This window comes from Poecilia reticulata, linkage group LG20 (genome assembly GCF_000633615.1).
Source record: "Poecilia reticulata strain Guanapo linkage group LG20, Guppy_female_1.0+MT, whole genome shotgun sequence".
NCBI lineage: Eukaryota > Metazoa > Chordata > Actinopteri > Cyprinodontiformes > Poeciliidae > Poecilia > Poecilia reticulata.
Window position 1 is genome coordinate 14,663,697 of NC_024350.1, and position 12,983 is coordinate 14,676,679.

Sequence of the window (12,983 nt, forward strand, 5' to 3'; positions counted from 1 at the left end):
CCCGCTTGGTCCTGCTGGGTCTACAACAGTCCTGGATGTGTTTGGTCCTGGATTTAAGCCCGGTATGGAGCGATGTACAGTAGTTCACTTTGGCCGAGGTTGTTCCCGATTTAGAACATTCTGGGTGAAGCCCGCTGACTTTTGTCCTGGTTACACCAGGCTGCCGGGCCAGGAGACCACGGTCAGCGCCACCCGGCTGCGCTGCTCCTTTAACATCGGCACCAGAGCTGAGTGGCTCATTCCTGCTGTGGACAGGCCGTTTACTGCAACTATCATGTCTCCACACCTAGAGCAACACAGTTTGAGAAGTGGACTTTACACTGCGGCAAAAATTAGTTTTCGAACAGAGCAAAGTTATTTACCTTCTTCACCATAATGTGGCAAACTAAACGCGCGTCTTCGTTCAGCTAAGCCTGTCGCGATAAGCAATCGATCTTAAGATAAATTGCAATTAGTTGAATAATTTCCATTCTGATCCATTTTTGTAGGGATAATTTTGTTTATTTATGGTTTCTGTTATATATATATATATGTGTATATATATATGTGTATATATTTTTATTTTATTTTATTTATTTTAGTTGTGATTAAGGTCTTTGAGATGGCAAACATGCAGTATTATTCCATTATCAATACATTAATTGAAAATAGTCTCAAAATAACAGAAATATTCAACTTTTCTGAAACTTTTATGGATCTTACTAGTTAAATTTGCGGAAAATACAAAATATATATATTTTTAAATAACCATGTAAGTATCAAAGAAAGTAACCGGTAAAATCCATGAGAGTTTCAGGAAAATGGGCTCTAATTTCCAGAAACTACACAATAAGTATGCAATATATTTTGTAAAGTAATTTGGAAGTTCCTGAAACTAACTTACAATTTCTGGGAAACTATGTAACAGTTGCGTAATAATCGCTGATTGCTCACTTAAGGCGGCCATCGTAGTATGCAGGCGTGCCGAGGACGATGGTCTTGATGAAAAATGCCTGGTTGCCGTGGCTTTCCTCGTAGCCCCCAACGATGCTGAAGCCCCAGCTTCCGGGATGGCTCCTCCGCAACACAATCTCATGGCTACTGTGCAGGTAGCTGCAAGAACAGAAAAGCGCAAGTATGTAGAATAAAGTCATCTACTCACACTTTTAAAATGCTGCATTACTTTAAAGTTGAGAGTTGAAAGGACCCTGGTACTTTTCCCACATTTGTTACAACAACAAACCTGAATGTATTCTATTGGCATTTTATGTGATAAACATCGACAGGCAGAGCTTGAGCTGGTCTTTCTCACCTGGGCAGGCCCAGCCACATGACCCACGAGGGAGACCAGTTTGCATCAAAGTCGCTGTCGTGGCCGTGAGGCAACAACTCGTCATGGTCGTGCTCCTCCACCATGGTGACCTCCAGCACTCTCAGCTGCACTGAGGGCGAAGCGGCGCTGGCCTTCAACGTCCCGACAGCCTCGCTGTGGCTCAGGTATGTCAGGTCCTGACCGTTGATGCTTAGCAGGACATCACCTGATGGGAAGGAAGCAAAAAACAAGAAAAGAGTTTTTCGGGTAACGCTCAGGTGTACCTGACTCCTGGCCGCTGAAAACGAGGGTGCACCTCTTTTGATTCGTCCGTCCCGGGACAAGCAGCCGTGTGGCTGAACGCTTGTCACGAAGATCGGCAGCTCCCCGCTCTTGCTGCCCCGGCCTCCTGCCACGGTCATGCCAAGGGACTCCAGGGGTTCCTTCTTCACGGTGATGTGTTTCTCCTTACATGTCACACACTGGGACAGATCCTGGGAGACGTCAGAAACCACAGTCAAACGTTTCTAGTTCATCCCAAGACGCATCCTTCTCTGAAGACTCCAAGCTAAAAATACAGTTATGCAGTGTGCAGATGGGAAAACTCGCGTGCGCACACACACACACACACACACACACACAAAACCTTACTCTGTGAGTGCTGGTGCGGGACAGGTGTACGGGCACAGGGCTTGGAGTAGAGCTGTGATTTGGCAGGAAGTGATCAAGGCAGTACAGGTCTCTGGTTGAGCTTGATTTTGGCGGCGGGGGTGGGGTTGGTTTGTTAGGTCGGCCGATCAGGAGGTGGACTCTCTCTCCGCTTGCCTGCAGAAGCACAGAGATGGTGTTTCAATCCTCTCATACATCAGAACTTTGTTTGAAACAAAAAATTTTCTACATAAGTATCTTGATTAAATCGAAACTTACAGAATAAATGGTGACAAATTGTATCTAATGTGAGTTTGTAGAAAAATACTACCAGTTGCTTTACAATATTTTAATAGAAATTCTGTTTTATTTAAATATATGTAGAAATTATTTATTTTTGATTTTTTTTTGTATTTATTTTACCTATGATTTATTTTGCAAAACTTAATTTTTGCATATTTTTATACTTCCTTTTGGGTCTCAGTTGCTTCTAAAATAGCCCAAGCTCTTACAAAACCATCCAGCTCCTTTTAGCAAAACGTTTTTTTGTTTTTTTTGTATGTATATATTTGGAAAATGAGCCATTTCAAAAACCTCCCAATTGTTGAGTCACACTGTGCTGTTACCTAGCAACCCCAGAGAAGCCCATCACCTAACAACAAAAGTACATTTGGTCAGCTGGTTTTACCACTGTATGCGCTGTACAATGGCTCCTGGAAAACAAGTGTTTTGTTATTGACTTAGCACCCAGGAATCACTTCCTACATTCTTGTTCGTTGTGCAGAAGGCTCTTCTTCTGCTTTTCAAAGATGTACGATTGCATAATTGTGCATCTGTTTGCAGCCATTTTCACGTGAGAGTGTAAACATTGAGTTGTGGGCGTGGCCAGCAGCAGCTATTTGGATTTAAAAAGACAAGAGGCCCTAAAACAGCTGATTCTGAAAGGAGCTCAAAATCAGCAGAACTGAACAGACTGAAATCTCATTGTCTAAGAATGATTTTGTGAGCAAAATGTAATGAGCATGTTTTGCATAGCCCATAGACCTATTCTAACCTGTTCAAGGAATCGCAAGACTTTTGCACAGTACTGTGAATCTACTCCTCCTCTGAATATACCTAAATAATCTAACCATCACAACAACCTGCATCCACACCTGTATGATCTGAGCCGCCTGTTCAGGCGTGCCGTGGCAAAGGTCCTGATCGTTGACAGCCAGCACTCTGTCGTTGCTGCGCAGTCTGCCGTCCTTCGCGGCCAAGCCTCCTTCCAAGAGGTCCAACACAAACACCCCTGACTCGTCCGTTCGACGGACCAGCTTTATGCCGAGCTGCTCTGTGGAGTCACGCTTGTGAAGCGTGATTCTCAGGGTGGCGGGGCTGGAGGGGGCGCCCTCGGGCGTGGAGCAGGGGGCGTGGGGCACAGCCGGGGTGGTGGAGGACGAGGAGGAGGAGGAGGGAGGAGCCCTGGAGGCACAGCGGCGCTCCCTCAGCACGGTCAGCTGCAGGGTGGTGCAGGGCCGCGCCAGGGTGGAGCGGGCAAAACTGTGTGGGACGTTACTGATGTCCACGTTGTTCACCTTGGAAACAAATTCATCAGAGCAGATGTGCGTTAATATAAACACGTTTTTATTCTCAATAGAAATTAATGATTAATATGCTATCTTTTATCTCTGCTCCTAAACAATGAATACATCCTTTAAGTTTTTAAACTTTTTTTGACATGTATTTGTTGCCTTTATTCTTTCATGCATATTTGAAAAGTACTTTAATCTCCCCTGGCAGCCATCCAGTGTGCCCAAATGCCTGCTCTCACAAAGTGCTGATTATTTATACACATCTCCTCTTTGGAGCTTTGTGGAGCTGTCAGCTCCTCCAGACTAGCAGCAGCAGCAATCAGCAAACACCTGATTGGATTGCGCCTCTGCTGAGCTTATCATACGAACTACATCTTAGTGCAGCACTCCTAGAAACGTTGTAAACGGCATCATGGAGGAGGACTGTTGTGACGACGAGCTGAAGGCGGAGTGTCAGAGCAAAAGCTTCTTAAAGAGACAGAAGCGCAATTTCATTGACAACTGAAGGTAACACAGTTACTTTATTGTGCAATAAAATTGAATTATGTGCCTACAAACTTCATGATATTGCCTCTTTAAAATCACTGCCACTATCTGAAGTTAACTTATTTCTGAGTTTAAGTGAGACATGCCTCCTTTTATTTTTTTTAATAGAAAAAGTGAATGTTTTATAAATGATGAGCAGAAGCTGATCCCTCACCTGCAGTATCTGATCTCCAGCCAGCAGTCTCCCGTCTCGTGCAATGACCCCGTCTCGGTACACCTCCTGAATCACTATGTTGATGAGAGGCGTCTCGTTTCCGCCGACGATGCTGATTCCCAGCTCAACGTACGGGTTGGCTCTGTGGACCTCTATGGTGGTTATCTCTCCTTCGGGAAGGGAGGGCAACTTCACACACCCTAAAAGACAAACCAAACAGCTTTAGGTCGCTTTCACCAGAGACAAGCGTGCGCAGAGAAATGAAGGATGACCTACCTTCCTCTGCAGACAGAGGTGGAGACTCGGGGCAGTCCCAGCCGGAGGAGGTGGAGCTGACGGAGCGGAGGAGATGGATGCAGGGGTTACTGAGGGGCCGCTTCACCCTGGGGACCACACACTCCAACCCCACCACACCTGGAAACGGGCAGGAACACAAAGAGTTAAGTCTTAGCATGTCATCCGCCTTCACTCAGAGGGAGCCTGGAGGATCAGCTCACTGTCTTCTTCATTGCTTTCTTCAAACGCAGGGTTGTCGAGGCCGGCGTCGTCGGTCCACGTAGATCCATTGCTGCAGGCGGTAGTGGGGCCTGAGTGCGGCGAAGGCGAGCGGTCTCTCAGGTCTGTCTGCGGGGAGTGAGGCGACGTGGGAGGCGTGGTCACCATGGCTCGCTCATCGCCGCTCTCACACCGTGGCCCGTCCACAGTTGTCTGCTGACACCGAGTCCCAGGACACCTTTCACCGAGAAACAGGTCTGTTACGCCATCAGATTCCTCTATTTGCAACAGATTTTTTGACAACTATATAATTGGTTATGAGTTGGACTTATTTTACTTGGTAGGTTCTTTGGGACTTGTTGTAATTTGACGCCATTTTAAGTAAAACTGCATGGACCTAAATTAAAGTAAAGCATAGACTGAGAAATCCTTTCCCAACAAATTGATGTTGAATTCTGCATCAGTTTCTATGCTGAAAAGCTGGACCTATTTCAGAGTGAAGACAAGCATTACTATGACCCATTCTAACCAACACATTTTTTTTTTCTGCTTCTTTCCTGAAATAGATTCTGCACAATTTGGAGTTATGGATGCTTTCTCTCTGCAAATATCAGCTTCATGGGGTGGGTTGTTTTCTTGTCTTCTTGGAAATGCCAAATGGTTTGCTTCAATTGTTTGGCGAGATCCTTCATCTGTTCATGTTTTGGTCGATTCATGTTTTCTTTGTAATGGTTTTGGTCAGGTGTGAAAAGGGCAAAGTTTACAGCATTTTCAAAGCATTGTATATTTTGTCCTTGGAAAATTTTATGTAAAATCTCCATTACACTGACTTGTTCTTTATAAGTCAGTGTTTTCTAGACAATACAGTTCATAATGCATGTCCATTCTTCTAAGCTTTACCTCAGACTCCACTCTTGTAACTTCAATTGCAAGATGGGAGCAAGATGAAACTATTTTTGATAATTCTGGCAACAGTGGCGTGTAGAGTCACAACAAAAGTAAGAAAAATGGCGTAACTCAAACAAAGTTTAAAGATATTTCAAAACAATCTTCCATGTTGTGTTATCCTGAAGAGAAGTGACATCTGTGGTCAAACTTAGTATTCTAGCCATAAATTTGTAGACGACTCGCAGCATTTACACTGTGAAGCTGGATTATAATCACTCTATAGTTATCACTAATGGATTGTGCCTTTTTTTTTTTACTTTAGAAAAACTGTAAATGTTTGTCTTAATAAAGTTCAATCACATTCAATTGTGATTCATTTTAAATAGGGATGCTAAATAAACCCTGTGACATACATGGGTACATTTAAAAATGGTTCTGGGTTGGAGCTCTCGCATCGAATCACAGTTGTCATAATATTATCACGTGCAACAGCAAAGGACTCTCTGGATGCGATATTTGGTACAGCAATATTTCAAGTGTGATGCATTTGCACGCTGTTTGCAAAAACCTGACTCACTGCTTATGATGCACAAAGTCGGAATAATTGTAAGTGAGATGTCAAAGTTTGTGGCTAGCTGGTAGAAACTTCTTGATGACAATAAAGAACCAGAAAGAGGTGAGATATGCAATTCATTTGGATTCGATAATAAAAATAAAAGCTGTTGAATTGCATCCGTCCCCATATATGCAGACAACTGCTTTATGTGCTTGAAAAGGTTGAATATGAAAAGATCAAAGCTGCTAATGTAAGGAGAGACCCTTCTTTAAAAATACACACCAACAAATGGACTCAAAGGATTAGACCGTTCACATCCTTGTTTGACCCTGCAGTCTTTACTTCAAGCGGTATACAGGAGGTGGGTAATGCAACATAACAAAGGTCTGCTGAGAAACATTCAAAGGAACTTTGTGCAAGGATAGTAGGAAAAAGCACTAAAGGCTCTGTTTTCAATCAAAAGATGCACTGGTCAGATAATAATAAAGAAAACCTTACAGAAGACACTTCTTTGGTACCAATAACGAACAAGCCCACAAATAAAACGTTGCATTTTGGCAGATCTTTTGCCCTGTTGTCCTGTGTTCTAATCCGCAACATAAACAACATTGACTCTCAATGTCACATGTGGACTGCAGACCCTTGGCTCCGATTAGCTTCTTACTGCAGCAGGGTAAGCGTGTGTGGAACCCACGTGGGGCCAGAGAGTAATCTTTACTTAAAAATGTCAGCTTGTTAAACTCATTTGATCTGTCTTACATCATCCCTTCTTGACATCTCAACATGCAAAAGGGAAAATAAGTATTGAACACGTCGACTTTTTGGATAAATGTCATAAAATTCTCACCGGGTCCATGATTAGGGTGAAGGTGTTAAACGAGAGTCATACAGCGAATAGTTATTGAATACCTAGTCAAAATGGTCTTTAAAAACCACAGGAAAAAAAAAACAAACAGGAAAATTAGTTCTATCAATATTTGGAAAGCAATCAGGGCAGAATGGCTAGTTTGGTAGTAATTGATAGTCTGCAACCTTATTGTTGCGAAACATACCGAAGCGATAATCTTTTCTGAACTTCTCAATATTCCATTGACCACAGTTGAAGCCATAATCCAGAAGTGGAACTAACATAATTTCACCATAAAACAACTAGTTGCTCCTCTGTCTAAAGAGTCAAAAAGTAAGGGAAACAAGAAGTAATGCACTCAAATTCCACATTACACACTCACAGCACAATGCTCCACTAATGAAAAAAAATAATTGAAGTTTTCTTAACGCTTGCTGGAGAGTATTGGACAAGCAGGGGGAGTATGGTCTGGTCAAACGTGACCAAAGTTAAAATATTTTGATGTCACTGGACATCACCAAAACAAAAGCCACACTAAAAGTGAGTCTTGAAGGTGTGAACCTCATGATGTGACGAGGACCGTGTAACTGAAGGGATGACGTATTTGCATATTTACCGAGATATTCTTAACTAGAATCTAAAGATGAAACGAGGGCGTAACTTTGTGCGTGACAATGATCCCAAGGAAACCCTCATTTGGTTTCAGGGAAAGAAAGTTCAGCTGTTGAAATGACCAATTCAATCACCAAACTAGAACATTAAAAATCAGAACACTTAAGATTTGAAGACTGTTTCAAAGTCACACCTGAGAAATGCAGGCCATGCTAGTTTCTGAATGCAGGAGATGGCACAACAGGGCACAGTCTTAGTTAAAAGAAAAATCAACATCTCTCCTATTAAAGCACCTGTCTCACAGCCGCTTCTATCATACTGGTATAGACGGCACGCTAAGCTTCTTAAGGAACACATCCTCAACTTCAGTGTGGCGTTAGGCTGGCAGTGGATAGCCAGTGGTAATCCGGTGTCAAACACTCATGCATACACCATTGATTAAGTCTACTCCTATCCTTAAATACAAAATCGTTATATTTTAACAGGATATTTACATATTTGCATAACTTACATTACCTATTTTCACACCTGAATATCCTACAGCAAACTAGATGGATTAAGGAAACTGGCAAACACATACCAACCTGTGTCCTATAGAAAAATGGAATAATCAATTAAAACAGTCAAACCAAGTACAAAAAAAAAAAAAGAGAGTAAACTCAAGCCGACACCAGGAAGAAACAGATTCTGTTACATCCCCAGAACTGTCATCACGTCACTACCGTGTGCAACTCACCACAGGCCTGGGTTGCCCTTGGCCGTTTCACAGAAGAAGTGGTTGAAAAGATCTCTGGTGTTGAAGTTGCCCAGCATAGTTGTGAAATGAGAACATGAACCTGCTGGCCAGCCAACCTATGACTGCGGTAGGGAACCACTAATCCTCCATCACATGACCCGCAGCTCAATAATCCCTTCTGGGTCTGACAGCACCTGGTCCAAATGGGCTGACAGCCAAAGTGTGTAGAAGTTAAAGGTAACGTGGGTAAATCTATCTGATTCTTAGATACTGGTAAAAAAAAAGACAATGAAGACTGAATAGTTCAGGCAGGCAGTTTGCAACATTAAAATCATTTTATTTTTTTATTGGTAGACGAGTTTTATTTCGACAACAACAATGAGCTTTCACAAGAAAGGATGAGGTTTTTCGGTATGTCGAGTCGAGTGCCGGTATAATAACCTAATCTAATCTTCCATACTGCTTTCTAAGCCGTCTACTGCACCACCACCACTAAACGTGTCAGATCTGCACTAGAAAAATTCCTCACAATCTCCATCTTTTTCCTAAGTATATGTGGGAGGTTTCTGAACCAGTTTTAGCTTTGCTGCAGAGAAGCAAATACTGTCAGTATGTTCAGCTGCTTATCAGCAGCTTGATCTGCAACCAGATGAATTCACAGCTTCCTCCAGTCTCCAAGCAACCATCCAATGCGGAGTTTGGAGATGTGTGCGCCTTTCCGCTGCTGGGGTCCTTGTGGGGAGCCCCGCACACAATAATCTCCATGTGCAAGAATCTGATCATGACTAATCATGGTCAGTTTAGAAAAAAATCCCAGGTTGACCAACTTATCAGAAAAAGAGGCTGCATGATCACTGAGGCGTCTGGGACATGGAGTCTTTTTTTTTTTAGGCACGACCCCGGATAAGTGGAAGAAAATGGATGGATGGATGGATGGATGGATGGATGGATGGATGGATGGATGGATGGATGGATGGATGGATGGATATCATCTGCATAGAAAAGGAAATTATTATCATTGCAGTGAAGAGGTTATCCAAAAGAAATGCATGCAGATAGATAGTGAATATTTTTGGGACCAAGGACTACTTCTTGATGTATACCACCATTTGACTGACCTAATGAGGGTAAATTATTGTACAGACTTATTGCATAGAGGGCTTTGTTTAACCTGTGTGAGGTACTAAATTCAGGGCAGGGTCACCATGATCCCAGAGGATAAAAAAATACTTCTGTTGATAGCTTTGGCAAATTTTTACTCAAAAGAAAATATAATTATGGTATCTCTGCTGTCGGCGCTTAGCAAGCACTTAACTGCCAAACCAGTAAAGTATTTTGTAGATATCTTACAGACTGCCATAAAACAGAAGTCTCCTTATCTCCAAATTGTTTATGAAATACCAATTGACAGGCATACATAATGTCTGACCTATGTGTACACAGCTTGCATCAATCCGTCACTTGATTTATAAGTTAATTACATCAGCTTTATTACCTGTGCTTGAGGTGCGCCTCCAGGTCACATCGAGGCATGCTGAGGGAGCAGACGGGACTCAAAGGGCAGGTCACGGACAGCTTGTCTAGCAGCTTGTGCACCAGGATGCTGGATCTGCGGCATGCCTGCAGCTGCAGCCTTGTCCGGTCCAGAGGGCAGAAATCCCTATCCTGGAGGAAGCTGCGCAGGCAGCGGGCGCAGAAGGTGTGTCCGCACGGTGTGTCGAGCGGCTGCACCAGCGGCTGCAGGCAGATGTGGCACACAAGGTCGTCGTCCACCTCCAGGCGGTAATTGTAAAGGTGGTTCTCCCAGCTGCGGTGGATCTGGCCGCACTCTGGACACGCGGCCTCCAGGGGCGGCTCCGAGGGCTTGACTGCGTCTACGTCGCAGCCGGGGCTGCCCATCGCTTCTCCTTCGGCGCAGCTCAGCTTTGGCACAAATGACTCCAGTTGGGCTGCAGGGACGGGAAGGGGCACACACTCCTATCCCATAGGCCTCAGATGTTGAATAGGTTGCAGAGAGGACAGAAGCCCTCCAGCGGCTGATGGCACATAGCCCTGCAGGTCAAAGGGCACAGCAGAAATGCTCAACAGCTGTTTCAGGAAAACGAGCATCTCATTATGCGCTTGCGAAATTATGCGTGTGGCAAATGCCTTGTGCACGTGTCTGCGCTAAGTGCGTGCGTGCGTGAGAGCCTGCCGAGATTATGTATTGCGGCTCCTGTCCGCTAATCTGACGGTATAATCTCTCTTTTGCTCTCGCCTGCTCCAATCTTCCAATTCCACAGAGAGGGAATTATATGGGATTGAGGCAGAGAGAGGACTCAGATCAGAGAAAGTGGGATTGACAAAAGCAGAGGCAAAGTCAGCAGGAGGCAGGGAGCAGCGGAGGCAGAGAAAGAGATTTGAAGAACGGTGAAAGAGATCAACGGGGATGTGTAAACAGACACAAAGCAACCGGCAAACAGGAGGGAGGGACGGAGGCTGCAAATGCTGAGAGGGGAGAACAAAGGAAAGTGACAGGCTGGATTTATACACACTCAATGTTCAGTGGAGGCACTAAGGACTTGCCTCAAGCAAGATCCTGAAATAAAGCACTAAGCTGAGCATTGGGGCTCCCTGAAGCCAAAGGGGAGAGTCTACTCAGATCTACAGCAGCTCTCCACTGCCTCTAAATAGTTTACACAACCCTGTTCAAATGTAAAAAAAAAATAATAAAATACACCATAAATAATTTCGAAACTTTTTCTACCTTCAATGTTACATATTTGTTGTTGAACAATTAAACTAAAAATATAAGTTAGGTGGAAAAGTCCAAAAAGATAAATAAAGGCACACCAACCTGGTTGCATTAATGTAGACTGATTAATTTGTTTAAGCAACTTTTGATTTAATTTCAGCATTTATTGTGAGTCGAATTAACCTGAAATAAAGCCATGTTGTAGGACTTTTTGTAACTATCTCTACTGTTTTCCACACATCCTGATTAAGGAATAGCATTGCAGATTACTCTTTTCTTCCAGTGACACCAGGCAGCTACAGTCTTCAAATGTTTTGTGAGAGACGGTGTCATTGTCCGAATAAACAAAACCACACAACCCAAAGGCATTTTTGGTATATAAATAACACTAAAGATCACCATTGGAACACAAGGCATGGTGGTAGTTGGTTGATGAAATTATGAAGAGTTTCAAATTCTGGTAATTTTGGATCCAAAACCTGCAGATGCCTCCTCAGTGTTGGTTCTGCTATTCGTATACCCCTCATTCCAAAGCACATAGGCTATAGTCTTCTAATCCTCAGTACTAACCAGTAAATTCCTTCTCAACCCATTAACTACATGCATAAAAGCAATAGAAATCCTTTTCAGGGCCCAAGTGAGAAATAAGTTACAAATTTTTCTTTGCCATGGTGTGGTATTTCCACTAATAAATTTGATTAGGATTTCATTATTCAGAATGTGTATCACTTTTTTACATTATTTTGATAGTCAAGTTTATTTACCTTACAAAAACAATTTGACAGGAGGGGTGTACTTGTGATCCACCGTATCTAAACCTCATCATCACCACACACTCCCCTTCCTGTGTGGGCTTGATGCCATCAGCTGACGACAGAGGGCGTGCTTCTCCCCTCAGCTGGCCCGGCCAAGCCACAGTGACTACCTGCCTCTGTTCCTGTCTCCATGACGACCTGGATCCTGTTCTGCTCACTGGGGCTTGACATTCAGAGTGAAGCCAGCGAAGGATGCAGGGGACTGAGGCACACAGCAGATGCACTTCTCCCAGCAGGATGCTCTCTACTCCTCCCCACTACAGCCACGAAAGCTCGTCACATGGTGATCAGACACCCCCCTCCCCGTTTGATTTGCCTTTTGTTTTTTAGCTACATTTTGCCCCCCCCCCGTCTTTTAAATCTACACCCGTACCCAGCAGTTACCTACATGTACGTCTCCTTCCTTTATGTGTGACTGGAACGCTTCTGTCCCCATCCCGTAGCTGGACATGAATTAATCATGAAGACACAAGGCTTCTCTGTTTCTATAACAAAGCTGTGACATCACCACAAAACACGCAGGCATGCAAGCAAAAAAAGCAAACAAGCACATGTCAAGCACAGGAGCCTTTTTTTTAGGCAGCAGTCCCTGAGAAACTAACCTTGTCAATAAGTAAAGACTTCAGATGTCCTAATTATGAAAACACCGAGATCCATTTTAAACAGAGCAGGACTCTGTTGCAACCTAGAAGTAAACTTGAAGATTGTAAATCATTACAGCAATCCTTTATATAACCTATTAATAAATGACAGGACTAAACCTGTGCTGTGTTGTTTTTTTTTTTTTTTTTGTTTTTTTACAAGGCATAATCAAATACCACAGTGATACATAAAGGAGTTACTTATTCAAACATGGCATGATGTTTAAGGCCACAGATCTCAAAACTCGAGTCCTTTCGGTTTAGCCTACATTTTGATAAAACCCCTCATCCTGGGGGGGGGGATGAAAAGAAGGAGGCCTGCTGCTGTTCTGCAAGGTCTGTGGCAACTGCCTGCTTTTTTCTCCACACAACTACGAGACAGACAAGCGCTGATGATAACAAAAACTGTCTCTGGTTTAATTGGAAATTGCATCCCCCCCCCCCCC

General features: G+C 43.5%; 1 protein-coding gene and 1 long non-coding RNA gene across 2 annotated transcripts in view; one reads left to right on the top strand and one right to left on the bottom strand.

Annotated features, from left to right (window-relative positions):
- Positions 1 to 6: 6 nt before the first annotated feature.
- The window catches only part of lnx2a (ligand of numb-protein X 2a), a 13,574-nt gene continuing 597 nt past the window's right edge, over positions 7 to 12,983 (bottom strand). Inside the window, exons 2-11 of the mRNA XM_017301981.1 lie at positions 9,843 to 10,399; positions 4,711 to 4,946; positions 4,490 to 4,627; positions 4,214 to 4,413; positions 3,094 to 3,516; positions 1,943 to 2,116; positions 1,608 to 1,785; positions 1,292 to 1,517; positions 934 to 1,092; positions 7 to 286 (exon numbers count right to left, since the gene is read on the bottom strand). Coding sequence (XP_017157470.1) covers positions 151 to 286; positions 934 to 1,092; positions 1,292 to 1,517; positions 1,608 to 1,785; positions 1,943 to 2,116; positions 3,094 to 3,516; positions 4,214 to 4,413; positions 4,490 to 4,627; positions 4,711 to 4,946; positions 9,843 to 10,246 — 2,274 coding nt within the window. The 5' untranslated portion in view covers positions 10,247 to 10,399 and the 3' untranslated portion in view covers positions 7 to 150. The remainder of the gene's footprint in view (positions 287 to 933; positions 1,093 to 1,291; positions 1,518 to 1,607; positions 1,786 to 1,942; positions 2,117 to 3,093; positions 3,517 to 4,213; positions 4,414 to 4,489; positions 4,628 to 4,710; positions 4,947 to 9,842; positions 10,400 to 12,983) is intronic.
- LOC108165716 (uncharacterized) lies at positions 4,877 to 8,633 on the top strand. Its single transcript, XR_001776055.1, has 2 exons — positions 4,877 to 4,963; positions 5,275 to 8,633. It is a non-coding gene; the product is annotated as an uncharacterized LOC108165716 (long non-coding RNA).